The 18,352-nt window shown below is 46.7% G+C and overlaps 1 protein-coding gene across 1 annotated transcript in view; it reads right to left on the bottom strand.

Moving 5' to 3' along the window:
• Ppm1l (protein phosphatase, Mg2+/Mn2+ dependent 1L) overlaps window positions 1-16,712 on the bottom strand; it is a 297,332-nt gene extending 280,620 nt beyond the window's left edge. Inside the window, exon 1 of the mRNA XM_052731965.1 lies at window positions 15,648-16,712. Coding sequence (XP_052587925.1) covers window positions 15,648-16,046 — 399 coding nt within the window. The 5' untranslated portion in view covers window positions 16,047-16,712. The remainder of the gene's footprint in view (window positions 1-15,647) is intronic.
• Between the last annotated feature and the right edge of the window lie 1,640 nt (window positions 16,713-18,352).

Genomic DNA, 18,352 nt, shown 5'->3' with positions numbered 1-18,352 from the left:
TAATATGCATTTATAACTATTATATAAACTATATATATATATATATATATATATATATATAAATCATGTATGCTATTCTTTATGGGCAATTTGACAAATCTTTCAAGAGAACTTGTTTTATTTTTGAGACAAGGTCTCACTATGCAGACCTCAAACTCAGAGATCTATCTGCCTCTGTCTGTCAAATGCTTGGATTAAAGCTGTGTGCCACCACAACCAATAACTAGAGAAATAATTTTTTAAATAGCAGGTTTCAGATCAACACCTTTGCTGTCTAAGTGTGATACTAAATATAGTCTCCCCTATTATTAAAAGTAAAGTGAACTATTAAGACATATTGCTACAGTGCACTAAATGCCCACTGACCTTTGTAATGACCGAATTCTAGAATATTAACATTGAAAAGCACACGCACAAGTCCTAGATTTTCTGACTTGGTGCGCAATGCACAGCTGGTCTCTGACCCAGCCACGGAGACATACAATGTACATCACACAAAAGCAGGCTGGGAAGGGTATGAATGTGGACAACGTAGTCCGGAAAAGGACTGAATCTCTGAACAAGCTAGCGATCTGTAGATGCTTAGCTGGGGGCAGATGGTTTTCATGCCGTTAGCGAATGGGACTCCAACTGGTGCTGCTGTGCAGTGTGGGTGACCCACAATGGCCTCAAACACCTTCAGGAGCCCTGTGCCCAGTAACTCCCTTGTCCTCTGGGAAAGGAGGAAAATAAGTCTCTTTCTTAACATGTTCAACTACCAAAGGCCCCTCTCACCCTAGAAAAGGCAGAGGCAGCTAGGATTTCATTTGGTTGTCTTCTATTTCCAAGACAGAGAAATGGAAAAATATTGTTCCAGTTAGGTTTCTATCACTGTGGTAACACTCCACGACCAAAATCAACTTGGGGAAGAGTTTGTTCAGCTTATAGTTTCTAATCAATCATGCGTTTCTTTCAGCTTACAGATGATAGTCATGGATGGAGGTCACAGCAGGAAGTCAGGGCAGGGACCTGGATGCAGACACTGAAGCAGAGGCCATGACGGAGTGCTGCTTACTGGCTTCCTTCTCCTGGCTCGCTCAGTTTGCTTTCTTATAGACTCTAGGATCACCTGCCCAGGGGTGGCACCACCCACAGTGAGCTAAACCCTCCCACACCAATATTTATCAAGAAAAATGCCCCACAGCCTATGACAAAGGCAAGAATCTTCTCAGTGTGAGCTTCCTCTTTCCAGATGACCCTAGTTTGTGTCCAGTTGACAGAAACAAACAAAAAACAACTAACCAGCACAAATATAAACTATTTTCAGAAAAATAAAGTCTTTGAGATTCATTTACGTCAAGTAAAATCTTATCTTTTCATCTCTCAAACCCAACTTTGTCACAGCACAGACTTCTACTTCATGGAAAACTATCAGTTTATCAAAATATATAAATGTTATCTTCATGAATATTTAAAAATGCTTTGTGCTTTGCCAAGGAGAAATGCTATGCAAGGAGCTACAGCTATTGTTGTTATGATGTGTGTATGAGATGGGAAATATACTGCAAAGGTCAAAATGCAACTTTGTGTCTCAGTGCTCCCTCCCCCTTACATGGGTCTCAAAGACTGAGACCGATTTGGAAGGTTTCTAATAAATAAGAATAATAAATAAGATTCATCTGCCGAGGTCTGCAAGAACGCATGTCACAAGAACACCACAATCAGAGGAGAACTCTGGAGTCCTATTGAGCAAAGCAAGAAGACACAGGCAATAATGTCTACATACCAACAACTGCCTGTGTCCTACTGCCCTGGAGAGCTTCAACCAGAAACCAACAGCACAGGCTTTGGGGACACAAACATCCGGGCAGCAAGCCCCCTTACCCACTGAGCCATCTCTCCAGCCCTAGGAGACACAAGAGCTTGAAGCTCGGCTCCAAATTCTAGTTCCACCGCTTAAGTCTATGAGGAAATATGAGTAAATGACTAATCGACCCGTTTCTTAATGTCTACTTCCATAAAATGGGAGTGATTTAGTAACTATCTGACACATTCTTATGAAAATTAAAATTAGAGAACACGTAAGAGTATTTTGAACACCACTGTCCCAGTTTGCTGTCACTGTGATAAAACACTGACCAAAAGCAACTTAGGGTAGGAAGGATTTCCTCAGCTTATAGGTCACAGCCATCACTGGAGGAAGCCAAGACGGGAACTCAAGGCAGGAGGAATTTGGAGCAGAAACCACGGGGTAACGCTTACTGGCTTGTTTCCCAAGGCTTACTTAGCCAGATTCCTCTTCAACAAATGGTGCTGGGGAAACTGGACATCCACATGCAGAGGAATGAACGCAGACCCTCTGGCTCACTCGGCACAAAAATAACTGAAACTGATAAAAGACCGTACTACATGTCCTGAAATTCTGAAAGTTCTCTAAGAAAACTCTACAAGATACAAGCAGAGGCTTTCTGCAAAGGACTTCAGTGGTTCTGGAAATCCTACCAAGAACTGAGAAATGGGATCACATGAAGATAAAAGGCGCCTGCCTGCGCAGCTAACTGAGCAATGTTAGATGTAACGAGATGGCTTACAGGCTGGGAGAAAAACCTTTGCTAGCTACATCTGGTAGTGACTTAACATCCAGAACATATGAGGAACTCCAAAAAGCAAATACCAAATATCCAACTACTCAATCAATAAACGGACTAAAGAAATGACCAGACAGTTTTCAAAGGATAAAGTACAATGTATGGTAAAGATATGAAAAATGTTGAACAGCTATAGACATCAGGGCAATAAAAATTAAAACTACATTTAAAGTCTATCTAACATAGAAAGGCTACCATGAAGAGGGAAAAAAAAGATGTCAGACAAAAACTGGCAATAATGCAAGGTGAGGAGCCCCTTATATACTGCTGGGGGGACATAAACCATGTACAGCCATTATGGAGGCCTCTCAAAAAAACAAAAACAGAGCTACCTTGTGACTCAGTTATACCAAGTGGGTTTATACTTCTGGGTTCATAGCTGAAGGGCTCTCAGCATCACAATCACACTTGCACACCCGTGCTGACTGCAGCCCTCAGGGCTCTCAGCATCACAGTCACACTTGCACACCCGTGCTGACTGCAGCCCTCAGGGCTCTCAGCATCACAATCACACTTGCACACCCGTGTTGACTGCAGCCCTCAGGGCTCTCAGCATCACAATCACACTTTCACGCCCGTGTTGACTGCAGCCCTCAGGGCTCTCAGAATCACAATTGCACTTGCACACTCGTGTTGACTGCAGCCCTCAGGGCTCTCAGCATCACAATCACACTTGCACACCCGTGCTGACTCCAGCCTCAGGGCTCTCAGCATCACAATCGCACTTGCACGCCCATGTTGACTGCAGCCCTCAGGGCTCTCAGAATCACAATTGCACTTGCACACCCGTGCTGACTGCAGCCCTCAGGGCTCTCAGCATCACAATCACACTTGCACACCCATGCTGACTGCAGCCCTCAGGGCTCTCAGCATCACAATCACACTTGCACACCCGTGCTGACTGCAGCCCTCAGGGCTCTCAGCATCACAATCACACTTGCACACCCGTGTTGACTGCAGCCCTCAGGGCTCTCAGCATCACAATCACACTTGCACGCCCGTGTTGACTGCAGCCCTCAGGGCTCTCAGAATCATAATCGCACTTGCACACCTGTGTTGACTGCAGCCCTCAGGGCTCTCAGAATCACAATTGCACTTGCACACCCATGTTGACTGCAGCCCTCAGGGCTCTCAGAATCACAATTGCACTTGCACACTCGTGTTGACTGCAGCCCTCAGGGCTCTCAGCATCACAATCACACTTGCACACCCGTGCTGACTGCAGCCTCAGGGCTCTCAGCATCACAATCGCACTTGCACGCCCGTGTTGACTGCAGCCCTCAGGGCTCTCAGAATCACAATTGCACTTGCACACCCGTGCTGACTGCAGCCCTCAGGGCTCTCAGCATCACAATCACACTTGCACACCCGTGCTGACTGCAGCCCTCAGGGCTCTCAGCATCACAATCACACTTGCACACCCGTGTTGACTGCAGCCCTCAGGGCTCTCAGCATCACAATCACACTTGCACGCCCGTGTTGACTGCAGCCCTCAGGGCTCTCAGAATCATAATCGCACTTGCACACCTGTGTTGACTGCAGCCCTCAGGGCTCTCAGAATCACAATTGCACTTGCACACCCATGTTGACTGCAGCCCTCAGGGCTCTCAGAATCATAATCGCACTTGCACACTCGTGTTGACTGCAGCCCTCAGGGCTCTCAGCATCACAATCACACTTGCACACCCGTGCTGACTGCAGCCTCAGGGCTCTCAGCATCACAATCGCACTTGCACGCCCGTGTTGACTGCAGCCCTCAGGGCTCTCAGAATCACAATTGCACTTGCACACCCGTGCTGACTGCAGCCCTCAGGGCTCTCAGCATCACAATCACACTTGCACACCCATGCTGACTGCAGCCCTCAGGGCTCTCAGAATCACAATTGCACTTGCACACCCATGTTGACTGCAGCCCTCAGGGCTCTCAGAATCACAATTGCACTTGCACACTCGTGTTGACTGCAGCCCTCAGGGCTCTCAGCATCACAATCACACTTGCACACCCGTGCTGACTGCAGCCTCAGGGCTCTCAGCATCACAATCACACTTGCACGCCCATGTTGACTGCAGCCCTCAGGGCTCTCAGCATCACAATCGCACTTGCACGCCCATGTTGACTGCAGCCCTCAGGGCTCTCAGCATCACAATCACACTTGCACACCCATGTTGACTGCAGCCCTCAGGGCTCTCAGCATCACAAATGCACTTGCACACCCATGTTGACTGCAGCACTCTTTGTAACAGTCAAGCTACCTAATCAATTTAGGTGTGTGTCCATCAGGAGATAAATGGATAAAGAAAATGGAATACATATGCATAACAGGGTTTATTATGTCATTAGCTAGAAAATAGAAGCAACTAGAGATCATCACCTTAAATGAAATAAACTAAACTCAGAAAGACAAATATCGCATCTTATCACTCATTTGTGTATCCTAAATTTTATATAAATACCTAAAACCATATACGTGTGTGTGTGTGTGTGTGTGTGTGTGTGTGTGTGTGTGTGTGAAATATATAGGATGTGACGGTCCAAGGGTTACTACAGTAAGAAGGGAGATTCCTGGCTCATGGGATGGGGGAGGGGAAAGGAGTGTATGCCGGGTAATACAGTCAAAGTTGTACTTGAAAGAAATTATCCCTTTCTTTTCTACTTAATTTTATGCGTATGTATGTACACCACATGCACGCAGGAGCCCTCAGAGATCAAACAAACAACAACAAAAAAAGGAGCCAGGTCCCCCGGAACTGGAGTTACGGGGGTTGTGAGCAGCCACGTGGGTGCTAGGAACCGAATCTGGGTCCTCTGCAAGAGCAGTAAGGACTTTTGACCACTGAGTCGTCACTTCAGTCCCAAAATACACGCTAATAAAGGTAACAGAAAACAAAAACTGGTTTTAAAAAACCAATTCCAAACTACAGTGGAAGCACTAAAATATTTATCACATTAGCTACAATGGTGAAAAGTCAGAAGAAACTAAATGGGTCAGGAAACAGCTGTGTCCTTTACCAGCTATTAACCAAATAAAATATTACCTATCACTGAAAACTGTTAGAAATAAAAACGCAGGGGCTGACAACACAGCTCAGTGGATCGTGACGCTTGCTGCCAAGCCCAATGACAGGAGTTCAACCCCCAGGACCCACATGGCAGCAGGACAGAATCACCTGCTGCAGGTTGTCTCCCGACCTCCACGTATGTGACCCCATCACATACCTCTATAACAAATAAATGAGAAACAAAAACATAAAGAATTACAGAGTAAACTAGCAGCCCATCTAGTATACTTCTAAGAGGGCATAGAGTTGAGAAATGCAAGCTGGGAAAACTGTATGTACACTGCTGTGACTCTGCAAAACCATATTTGAACTGCCCACAAAAACACCAATGAGCAGCAGACCAATCAGCAATGAATGTGCCACAGTGAGGTCTGAAGTGGCTTTCATTTCTACACTACCATGCAGTTACATTACTATACCCTAGTAATTTCAAAATTAATTTATTTTCAATGTTTTACTTGTAGCTTTATTTTAACATTTCATGTTGCTTAATATTTATATTAATATTTAATATTAAGATCATTGTAATATTATAAGTTAAAGCTCTTAGTAAAGCAATATTAAAGTTACAGCACAAAATTGTATCCTTAAAGTAGCTAAAATACAAAATAAAAAATAAGAATAAAATAAATCGGATATTAACTTCTAGTTAAAAACTACTTTTAAAAAAAGAAAACCTGAGTTCCTAACCTCAGAATCACTGAAATCTGAGATGGAATGATCACTTCCAATAAAATGAAATCACTTTTTAAAAACTAAAGACAGCTAGGTCTAGTGGCGCACACTAATCCCAGCACTGGGGAAACAGGGCAGGCAGATCTCCCTTGAGTACAAGGCCAGCCTGGTCTACATAAAGTGTTCCAGGCCAGCCAGCACTACACAGCTGAGACCTTGTCTCAAAAAATAAAATAAAAAAATAAAATAAAATAAAGACATTGTGCAGTTCCTGAATCCTGAAAAGGCTGTACTTTGTAACAAAATCTAAGTCCTCTGGAGAAACAAAATGCTAACCAAGGTGGAGCTGAGGGCACTGTCTGGGTTCTCCGCAGCACTGGGAGCTAGAGCAGGGGAATAGATGACGTCCTGACCAGCCTGGGCTTCATAGCAAGACCTTGTCTCCAGGAAACAAGGGCCTTCCCATTAGAATAAGCCAGATGTTTTAAGTAATACGTATTTTCACTATTTTAAAATGCATCCACATAGGAACATAACAGGAATAATACTCTGCAAGTTTAGAGAGCCACATGGTCAGCACATGTTTTACGGATTCCAGAAAGGACAGATGAAGCAAATTCACAGGCAGACTCACTGTTGTCTGAGTGATGCTCTTCCATCCACTCAGGTAAGGCACTCAGGGAAGCCTGCAGCTTTCCTACAGCATGGTTCTTCTCTCCAGGCTCCTCTTTCAGCAACAGCCTGAACCCGTGCATTTTGTCTCCACGGCACGGGCCCAGGTACCTGACTCTCCCACCTCACCCTTCCATCATCACTAAAATCACATCTGCACAGGTGAGGAACAGGACTGCTAAAGCAAGGAATTTTCACTGTCCCTTTGCTGGACGGCATCCAGTGTCCTCAGTAACCACAGAAGACAGCCCAGGATCCAGTCAGTTTCCAACGTAATGCCAGCAACACTTCAGCAGTGACTCCCGTCCTCCTTGTTTGTTACACTCTAACCCCCAAGCCTTGACTCCTCGGCCTAGGGTCTCAACACCCTGGGTGTATTTTGTCACTGTATGTCACAAGCAACTGTGACCAATAATAGTCTGAATACCAAAATGGGCTATTCACTTTTAAAATCAAACTAGCAGGGCTGGACAAATGGCGCAGTAATTCAGAGCACTAGCGCTCTTGCAGAGGGTCTGAGTTCAATTCCCAGAACCCACACAGTAGCTCACAGCACACTAACTCCAGTTCCAAGGGATCCAATGCCCTCTTCTGGCCTCTAAGGGAACCAGGCATGTACACGGTGCACATATACACATGTAGTCAAAACATTCATACACATAAAAATAAATAAACCTTAAAAAGGAAAGAATAACTAAACTAGCTAAGTCTAGCTACGTGCGGTGATTTGTGTCTATAACCTCCTCTTCTGGAGAGGCTGAGACAGGAGGATCACTTGAATCCCCAAGGTCAAGGTCATTGTCAAAGCATGTAAGTAAGCAAAGATCCACCCTCAAAGAACTAAACAAAGATACAACAACAACAAAAGTAACAACAAAAACCTGAGAAGGACTTCTGATAATGTCCACATACTTGCATTAGAAATTGGGGAGAGGGAGCCTGGCATGGTAGTCCATGCCTTTAATCCCAGCACTCAGGAGGCAATGGCAGGTGGATCTGTGAGTTCAATGCCAGCCTGGGCTACAGATCGAAGATCCAGGACAGCCAGGGCTACACAGTGAGACTCTGTCTCAAAACAAACAAACAAAAAAAGAAGGTGGAAGAGGAAGAAGAGGAGGAGGAGGAGGAGAGAAACTGGTTTTCAATATGAAATGTCCCCTGAAGGCTCATGTGTTGATGGCTTAGTCCCCACTTGGTGTGGAGATGACGAAGTGACCGGACCATGAAGGTGCTGATTAACCCATCAATGAGTTCACAGATGAATGGCCTAGTCTGAAGCAGAATCCAGTGGAGGAAGGAGGTGAACAACGGCATGCCTTTGGAGGGTATATCCTGACTCAGTATCCGCCTCTCACATATGCCACTTATTGGCTGCCATGAAGATCACGGGGGTCTTCCACCTGGTCCTTCCTCCATGACAGTCCCTGGGTCGTGACATTTCTACTTTGCCACAGACGTAAAGCAATGAAGCCAGGCTGAGACATAGCTGAGACCTGTGAAACACGAACCAAAATAGATCTTTCTTCCTTTAAGGAGGTCTTGGATTTTTTCAGAGATTCCTGTCACGGTGCCAGGAAAGTGACTAACACCCCCATCCAGGGTCTTTTCAAAGCAGCATCACTACAGTACCCTCCCCCTGCAAAGCAGCATCACTACAGTACCCTCCCCCTGCAAAGCAGCATCACTACAGTACCCTCCCCCTGCAAAGCAGCATCACTACAGTACCCTCCCCCTGCAAAGCAGCTTGCCTTGCTTCAAACTATGCACGGCAATTAAATTTTCTAAGCCACTTTCTGAGCTTAAAAAGCAGAAGAGCCGGGCGGTGGTGGCGCACACCTTTAACCCCAGCACCAGGGAGGCAGAACCAGGTGGATCTCTGTGAGTTCGAGGCCAGCCTGGTCTACAGAGTGAGTTCCAGGAAAGGCGCAAAGCTACACAGAGAAACCCTGTCTCGGGGGGAAAAAAAAGCAAAAGAGGCTGAAACAGGGGGATCTTGAATGCAGGGCCAGCCTGGACCATACAGCGATACACTATCACCAAAAGAAAGAAATCAAATAAAATAAGGGGGAGGGGGAACAAGGAGACTCCGGAAGAACCAGAAACTGAGGGAGCCTTCGTAGAACCATTCTGCTCCATCAGGACGGTGACAGCTCCATAGAAAGTTGAAGGCCAAGCGTTTTATTTGATGGATTACCTGCTCCCAGTGCTGAGGAGAAGTTTACTTTCCAAATAAATGCACTTAACATAAAATAGGTAACCTAAAACCATCAGGCATATCGAAATGCACCGTATTCAAGTGTGGAGAATACAGTGAATGGGTTCCAGGATGACGGCTGTTGACGGAAGTCTGATCTAAGCAAGGAGGCCACCTACTTGTCTTTCATCTAAATGTGCATTTTGCTCCCTCTGAACCATTTACACACTTTTCCTTCTACACAAAATGTCATCTTCCTCTTCCCCTCCACCCAGCCGCTACTAAAATGCTAGGATACCATGGAATGTCAGTGTCTTCTCGCAAGTATCCCAGATTCCACAAGCTCTCTCAGACAGGCCGCCACATACTTAGGCTGATGGATACCCTATATCTCTCAGATTCTAAAATATTTCACCTCCCCAGAGTTAGACAGAGCTTCCTGAAGAGCTGCGGAAATAGCTCTACAGACAAAGCGCTTCTCACATAGGTCTGTGACCAGACTCTGGATTCCCAGCACCCACAAGAAAACCAGGTAGGTGTGGTGGCCCATCTACAACCTCAGCACTCGGGAGGCAGATACAGGGAGTCCTGGGGCAAGCTGGCTGGCTAGCTAGATAGCCAGATTAGCAAGGCCCAGGATCAGTGAGAGACCCTGTCTCAGCAATTCAAGTGAAGAATGGTTCACCTGACATCAACTTCTAGCCTTAAGATACATATACACACACATGTAAGTACAAGCATATGAACACACACACATACACACACATTTGAAAATATACATGCACAACACACACACACACACACACACACACACACACACACACACACACACAAATGCTTCCTGGGGGCAGAGAATGCATTGACTCATCTTTGGACATCATAAGCTTAACCCTGATTTCCACATGTGACAGACCACACAGATAACGGCTGCTGGTGCCATTGAACTGGCTTTCTTATCGATATGTTAAGAAGATGCACAAGGTCACAGCCAGTCTCCCACATTCACTTGCTAAGATGTTCCTAGGAACGGAGAAACGATCTCATTGAGGGGGGGGGGGACCTTTTTTTGTTTTGTTTTTGAGAAATGTTAATGTACCATTTTAAGCCAAAAAAAAAAAAAAATCGTATTTTCTCTTAAGGCCTAATGCATTTCTCCCTGGTAAACCCCTAGGTCTCTTGCACACTATAATGTGAGAGTTAAACATTTACTAGCCTCGGTAGTAATGGCTGAAAAGCAGATCACTGACTGTATCATTTGTAATTTAGTTAGTTAGAACTACATCTTATTTCAGAGGGAGCCAATGAAACTTAACATAAATACATACAATACCACACGATAATGAAATGATGTATGTAAAGGGAGACAGAGAAATGGGACAAAAGGAAATTGTAGAAAAGATAAGCTATCCTGGGAGGAAGGTTAGCACGCCAAATGAATGTGTTCTTTGAAGTTCTACACATTTCCTAGAGAACAGGTTTGGCTCTCAGTACTTTTAGAGCAAAAAAAAAAAAAAAAATACAGGATGACTCGGTTATATGATTCAACACCCATAAGATGTAAACAAAAAGGTACTAGGGTACCATCTCTCCCTTGGTCTTCATAGAAAGGATACTGTATAATGCTCCAAAATTCTCAATAATTCTCATCCTCGCAGCCGATTTGTCAGGGATTTGGAAAACCTTTCCCCATAACAACCCGCACAGACAAAATGACAGCACCCAAGCAGACAAGCACACACATTGCAGAAGAAAGAGACATGCCAGCAGGCGTTCAAGAGACCCAGGAAGGGAGGCTCCTGTGGGTCTAGATTTCATTCTGACTAAACTAACCTGAAACACAGAGGCTCCATACACCACTTGCCTTTGAACATCAAGTTTAATGTTCATGCCTGTGATATGTCTGGGGTTCTGTGACATTCTCAGAGGAAAGGCTGGCTCAAAACAAGTATGACTACTGATCAGAATTAAGAACCTGCAGGGCGGTGGTGGCGCACACCTTTGATCCCAGCACCAGGGAGGCAGAGCCAGGAGGATCTCTGAGTTCGAGGCCAGCCTGGTCTCCAAAGTGAATTCCAGGAAAGGCGCAAAGCTACACAGAGAAACCCTGTCTCAAACCCCGCCCCCCCAAAAAAAGACTTAAGAACCTGGACTCCTGGATCCTTCAGGTAAGCCTACATGGCTTCTCATCTGAGCCTCAAGACTGAAGCTCCTGATAAGCACTTAAGCAAATTCTTCTCTGATATGAAATATGAACTTTTCAAGCTATGTGTCGAGATATATACGACCTTTAAAACAGGAATGCTTAATAGCATGTGAGCATAAAACAATCTAATCACCTAGATAGATTTTAGCTAAAATTGCATCAAAGGATTGGTAGGTTTTCTTCTATACAGTACTTAAAAGAAAAACAAAACAAAACAAAAAAACAGAATGTCTTTTGCCTAAGGATAAAATTATAAGTAAGTGCACTACCAATCATTTTCCTAGATGATATGTTTTATGTTTTTATTTATTTGTTTGGTTGATTTGGTTTGTTTTTTGTTTGTTTGTTCATTTGTTTGTTTTGAGATAGGGTCTTACTAAGTAGCTGGCTGTCCTGGAACTCATTCTGTAGACCTTACTGGCCTTGAACTCACAGAAATCCACCTGCCTCTGCCTCCCATGTGCTTGAAACTAAAGGCTTGGGCCACCACGCTTAGCCCTTAGCTGTTATTTTTGAAGTTTAAAAATAGCAATCTCTCTATCTACTGACACAAGCTGAGCTTCATTTGTAACCTTTGGTGGTTTTAATCTTATGTTACACAAGAAAATCATTGCCATAGCTTCAGATACATGCACAAGCAGTCAACCATCTGCCCATAATGTGGTGGATAGGATGTTTCAAGGGTCCAAGAGAATAAAACTAAGAACCTGGTCCATTGGATCACAGAGATGATGCTCTTTTAGACCTTATGCATCTAAATGAAGTCAGAACCATCCTGTCTAGTCTTCAGCACAGGTCCAGAGATGCGTTTGTGCTCATTCAACTTATAGGGAGCCTGAAGTACAAATCAAACTATCAATTTATTAATTTTTCATAGGGAATATTCCTTTTCACTAATCAGAAATCATGAGCCTGATACCAGAGTGCTATTTTCTCAATGTTCATAGAATCCTTAATTAATACTCGGAAGTTTACCAGACCAGATATTAGAAAGAAGACACAGAGAATTTGGGGAATGCCTAATAAGTTAGTTATGGGTACCCAACAAGGTTCTTAGTGACGAAAGTTGTGATTCCCACAGGTAAACCATCTCTCCCTTGGTTATCACTGCCTCAACATGGCAGACTTCCAGCTGCTTCTCTCCACTGAGTACTTCCAACTAAGACACAGTACTAATGAAGAGGATTCACCTTACGTTCATTATTAGCCTCCTTTTTTTTTTTTTTATTAAAATACCTCTAGATAAAGCTGCTTAAGCAACTGGCCCACGGTCACAGCTGTTACTAAGTCACAGAGATTCAGATCTTAAGTCAACGCACATAGGCTGTAGTGGCACGGGCCTGTACGCTCAGCCCTGGAAAGCTGAGCAGGAGGGCTGGTTTAAACGATTGTTCCTGTGTTCCCAGAACACCATAAACACACCACACTGTCATTTTTTGTCTAAGAGTCTATCTCTCTTATTAGGCTGAAACTTCTGGAGAACAGAAGTGATGTTCAGTCACCTTTGTATCCCTAGAGTACCATATATATATATATATATATATATATACCATATATCTAGATAAACATGCGAGCTTATTTGTCCGGTGAAAAGACAGCAAACCCACAGCCCGAAACTAGCCATATAGCCTTAGGAAGGTCATAATGTCTCTGGCCATCAGCACCTCATCTAAAAAACAGGATGAAATCAATACATTAGGAGGAAATATAGAAGGACAAGTCAGTTCCCCTCTGACTCTCAACAGCACTTTTATGGCTTATCTTATCAGTATGAATTATCACAAATAAAATTCAACTCCTTTACCCTCTGTGCTATGTGTGTGTGTGTGTGTGTGTGTGTGTGTGTGTACGTGTGCATGCGTGTGCATGCGTGTGTGTGTGTGTGTGTGTGTGTGTGTGTGCGCGCGCGCGCGCGCGCTGCGCGCGCGCGCATTCATATACACACAACTAATAGTTCAGGGAAGGCACCTTTTCTGAAAGGATGTAACTATCATCCAAAAAGTCAAACAGTGGCACCCTCCTCTGGTGAATGTTAAAGGAGCCAAGGACACAAGCAATAATAACTAGATGGTGGGCTTTTCTTCAAATGATGTAACAAGAGAATGAAAAAGCAAGAGAGAAGTCACCCAGTAGTAGTATCTGCTATTATCACAACCCCAATAGCAACCTAATAGCTCATTTACAGCAGCACTTCCTAGTTTACTTTTTTAAGGTAAAACAAAGCCAAAGAGAATTAACTGACGGCATGTCATAGGAGGAGATAAAACAATCGCTCTGTTTTTGTGAGAACTGATAATGTTAGCTATTTTGCAAACAGCAAGCATTTTAACATAAGGTGCAATAGAAAGCATTTCACGGTTTGGCTAACGGTGGTCATCTTTTCACTTAATACTTTTTCAAATGCAATGAAAGCTGAGTACATGTAAAACACTGAGTTAAAGGAAAGCCTCCATCACACCCTTTTCTGGGTGGTGTATCTACCCCAGACACTGCTAGAAACTTCTCATCCGAAACTGCTGGATCTGCAGCTTCCAGGTCTTAAAAGACTCCAGTGAAAAGATTTTAATCATCCAACCACAAGTGCGAGCCCAAATCATGCCAACATGTCCCATCTAGACAACCACAGGCCAGTGTTCTACAGCACTGACAGTCCATCAAAACTTCAAGGGGTGTGCTTTCAAAACCCAGATACAGATTATCAGCAACTGTCTTGCTATAGATATATAATAAACAGGTTTATGAAATTATTGACAGGGGAGAAAATCAGTGTCCTTCACCCCACTGAGTTCAGGCACATAAAATGGCATTATGACTCAGTCATTACACGGTCACCCCTGTCATTCAGCTATCTTTTCGCTCAGTATGCAGGGTCTCCTATCCAATTAGCATCCTGTGGTCAGGCGGAATAGAACTGCAAACCACCTCGAGACTATAAAAGTACAATGAACAAGAAACTTTCATTCTGAAGGGCGCATTAGAAACAGGCAGAGGGGGTGGGAAAAAAAATGTTTAAACACTAATCCCAGTCTTATCAGCTAAGCTTCCCAACTGTTTGGCATTCTCTGCAAAGTTGGCAAGTAGTCACCATACCTGGGCAAGATTTGCAAATGGTGAGTGGAGAATGCAGGTAAGATAACCAATCAAAAGCTTCCTCGGTGTTTACCGAAACAAACGAAATCAAAAAGCCACTGGACCAAAGAAGAAGCAAAAGCCCCAGGAGAAGAGCAGTCCTACAGCTCCCTGGAGCCCACTGGGAGGAGGAAGATGGGGAAGGGTGCGGTGGAAGGAAGAAGAGGCAGAGAAGGAATAGGTGATAAGGAATGCTGCCAAGAAAGACGTGGGGGAGCATGATGCAATCAAACTGTTACAAGTGTCCAACTGAGGCAGACATAGGCTCGGGAGCTTAGCTCCGGAGCCACATTTTAACACTCACAGTCTGGGCACTGGCCCACGGGCAGGACCTCCAGGAAACCTGAGACTCCGCACTCTCCAGTGTCAAATGTCGCAGAAATTTACGAGAAAGACCTAAAGCGGGCTTTGGCCCATTTCCTGCTCCCAGATAAACCCCTAACAAAGGCTTATAGAAGGAAAGAGACGTCAGTATTCCGAAGCTGGCCACTGCACAGAGGTCAGGTGTGGCCACCGCCTGCTCTGTGCACAGCCACCTCTGCAAAGGCCAGGCAGCCAAAACCCACGACCAGTGAGGCAGCCCTGGCCCCCGTCCGTCCCATTGCACCAGCAAAGTTGACAGACTAGGGAAGAAGCTCAGCGTTGCCGCTGGGGGTCCTTCCCTAGAGCAAAGGTAGTGGGAGAAGTCACAGCTTCCTTCACCTTCACTGAGTCTATCCAACAGATGCAGGCTTCCTCCCTTTAGGGGTGCACCGAAGACACAAGTCTTCCTTCGCAGCTAATTCGCCTCAAACTCTAGAATCGGGACACTGAGGCCCGGGGACAAAGTTCACTGCATATACTATTAATTCCCGGAAAACTACCAGTCATTTACTGGCTTCTGACCTTGGGAACTTCGTATTAAAAAGGCACGGAATATCCAGTGCCTATCTCTTGGCTAAACTAAACGCTCGGATGCATAGCAGGGTCCCGGCAACTTGAATGCCATCTGTCATCACCAGGTCATCACCACGCCCCTCTCACCCAGATCCGACCCCGCCACGCACGCGACGCCCGGTTTTTTTACACAGACCCAGAGAACTCCTACCTCACCGCCGTGCCCATCGAAGATCCCGAAGATGGACGGGTGCGTCTTGTTGGCCAAATCGGTGAGAACTTCGAAGCGATCTTCCATGTGGTCTCTCCGGCCCTGGATGGAGTACACCGCCACATTATGGCTCTTGAACTCCCAGGTCTTGGAAAACTCGGCCTCCAACACATCAAGTCCTCCAAGGCGATCGTTCTGCATAATCTCGGCCACCTTGCCCTTCACCATCTTCACCGCGTCCCGGCTGGACTTGACGATGGTCTTCACTTCGTCCGTGTGGAAGAAGTAACTCCACAGAGCCAAGCTGATGCACAGCAGAAAAAGCGTCTCGGGTCTCAGCAAGAAGTAGCGCATGATGCGACCCAGCAGAGACAGCAAAGTCATTGTATCCTCTATCATTTATTATCCCTAGAGCCCCGACCAGCAGCAGCGACGCGCGCCCCGCGGCTCGCGGGGTCCGAGCACTGCGGGCACAGCCCGCGGGGGACCGAGGCGAAGAGGCAGCCCGGGCCGGTAGGATGAACCCACGGCGGGTCGGAACAGGAGCCCAGAGCGATGGCAGTTTCCCTTTTGTCTAGGCAGCCCCGAGGCCCGTGCCCGCCGCCCGCGCCGCCTTCCCTCCCCGCGCTCTTTGTGAGACCGCAGCGGCAGCGGCGGCGGCGGCGGCCGCCGCGGGTGCCCTGGGTGGGCGACAAGAATCAAGTTAAAGTTGCGCCGCGCCGGTCCGGTGAACAGGATTTCGGGGTGCCGAGGCGCCCGCGCGGTCCCTTTGGGGGTCCCCCCCCCCCACTTCGCGGTTCCCGGGAGCGATCGGCAGGTGAGGAAGCGCAGAGAGCGCAAGAAGAGCCCGGCGGCGGCGGGCGAGGGTTGCACGTCCCCTCGGTCGCCGCTGCAGGCGAGCGTGGAGACAGCGGAGCGCTGCGATTTCGTCACACAGCCCGGGGGAGCCCGAGACAATAAAAGTTTTGCGGGCGCCGGGGCAAAGGCAAGGAGACACCGAGCCGGGAACACGCAGCACGGAGGGTGCGGAGCGGCGGGCAGGTTCTGCCTGCCTCTCCCCGGCACCTCGCGGCTCGGCTCGGCTCGGCTCTGCTCGGCAGCTCCCGGCTCCGCTCGTGCTCGCCCCGCCCCGGCTCGCACACGTCCGCCCCGCCCCGCCCCGCCCCTGGAGTGGAGCTTCCAGACCGCGTCGCGCTCTCACCCGACTAGGGGGCCCGAAGGAGCTCGCGGTGGCGGACGCGCGTGGGCAGCAAGCAGGTCGAGGCAACCGCGGGGTTTGGGGGGGAGCCCCACGTCCAGCCGCCCGGCTCGAGCGGATGGTCGGTTCTGCCCTGGGGGGGCCGGCTCCCGGAGACAGTGTGATAGTGACGCCACTGCCCTGATGGTTGGTTTCTCGGGCTGCGCGGCTGCCAGCTGGGGAGCCGGGAAGCTGTGCAGGAGCGCTTCCCCCTCCGGCACGCTGCACAGTGGTGCCGTCCACGCCTACCCCTTCCTAAGGCTAGCAAGATAGGACACATTTCTCCCGGCTCGAAACGGAGTGATTGGTTTGGCCACACGAGGCGGTCGCCCACGAGGCCCGCGTGGATCTCCCGAGAGGCAGGACGCAGTCCCGGGCCCCAGCGGCTTTGTCCCACGGACGGCAAACCCAGGACCTCAGAGCCCGACATTAGGCTTGTAGAGCAACCTCGGGGGGTCCAGGAAGGGCTGGCCTCTAAAGACTGGGACTGTCCTGGTCGCCACGCTCTCACGGGGAGACACGGAGTGTCCTCCGCGAGCGACTCTGCCTGCGGTTCAGGTTAGAAGTCTTCTGGAGGCTCCGAAGTGACAGCTACCTCCTCCGTCCTCACAGAAGATGGATCTCGGCAGGATAACTTGAAATGTGGGCAAGGGCTGGTCGCCTAGAGTATGAAGAAGTGCCCTTTAAAGGAAAAATTTCACTCTCTCTACCCATGTCCGCGAAAAACGGTGCTGATCCACTGGACTGGCCTTCAGGCCTCTCGATACCCTTCCGGCCAGTGTGTCCCCCAAACACTTCATCCTTCTTTTGATCCCAATTACGTTTTAAGCTATAAACTATAAGCCTCTCTGTGGTGACGCACGCCTTTAATCCCTGCATTTGGGAGGCAGAGGCAAGTGGATCTTTGTGAGATCAAGGCCAGCCTGGTCTACAGAGCTAGTTCCAGGACAGCCGGGATTATTACACAGAGAAACTGTCTCGAAAAACCGTGTGTGTGACTGGAAAGAAATATAACAAAATGTTCAATCAGTAAAGTAGTAACTATAGCAATTCACATTTTCTCCTTCAGATTTTTGTCTATTTTCCACAACTGCCAAAGTTTCTACAAAAACCTAGACTTCCCTCACAACCAGAAAGAAAAGAATAGTTAATAATTTAAATGGCACATATAATATGATCCCAACAATACAAATATAAATAGAAGTGGCAAGAAGCAAATATGAGGAACTGTTACAAACATATTTTTGAAAACTAGGGCACAGTCTTCAATATGATTATAAGCTATGGCTTTCAATATTGTCCACTTGAGCAAGAAGATGAAAGTTCAAAACAAACTGGGTCAATTGTTCAGTATTCAAGAAGTTCCAAAATCAGATAATAAATTAAAAATCCTTTAAGAACTGTAGCTCAAGAAACCCTGTCTCAAAAAACCGTATGTGTATGTGTGTATATTTAGGAAAACAAATTA

Source organism: Peromyscus californicus, unplaced genomic scaffold (genome assembly GCF_007827085.1).
Source record: "Peromyscus californicus insignis strain IS unplaced genomic scaffold, ASM782708v3 Scaffold_9__1_contigs__length_137607984, whole genome shotgun sequence".
Lineage (NCBI taxonomy): Eukaryota > Metazoa > Chordata > Mammalia > Rodentia > Cricetidae > Peromyscus > Peromyscus californicus.
The sequence above is the reverse complement of the archived record's forward strand: the minus strand, read 5'-3'. Positions and strand labels throughout refer to the sequence as shown.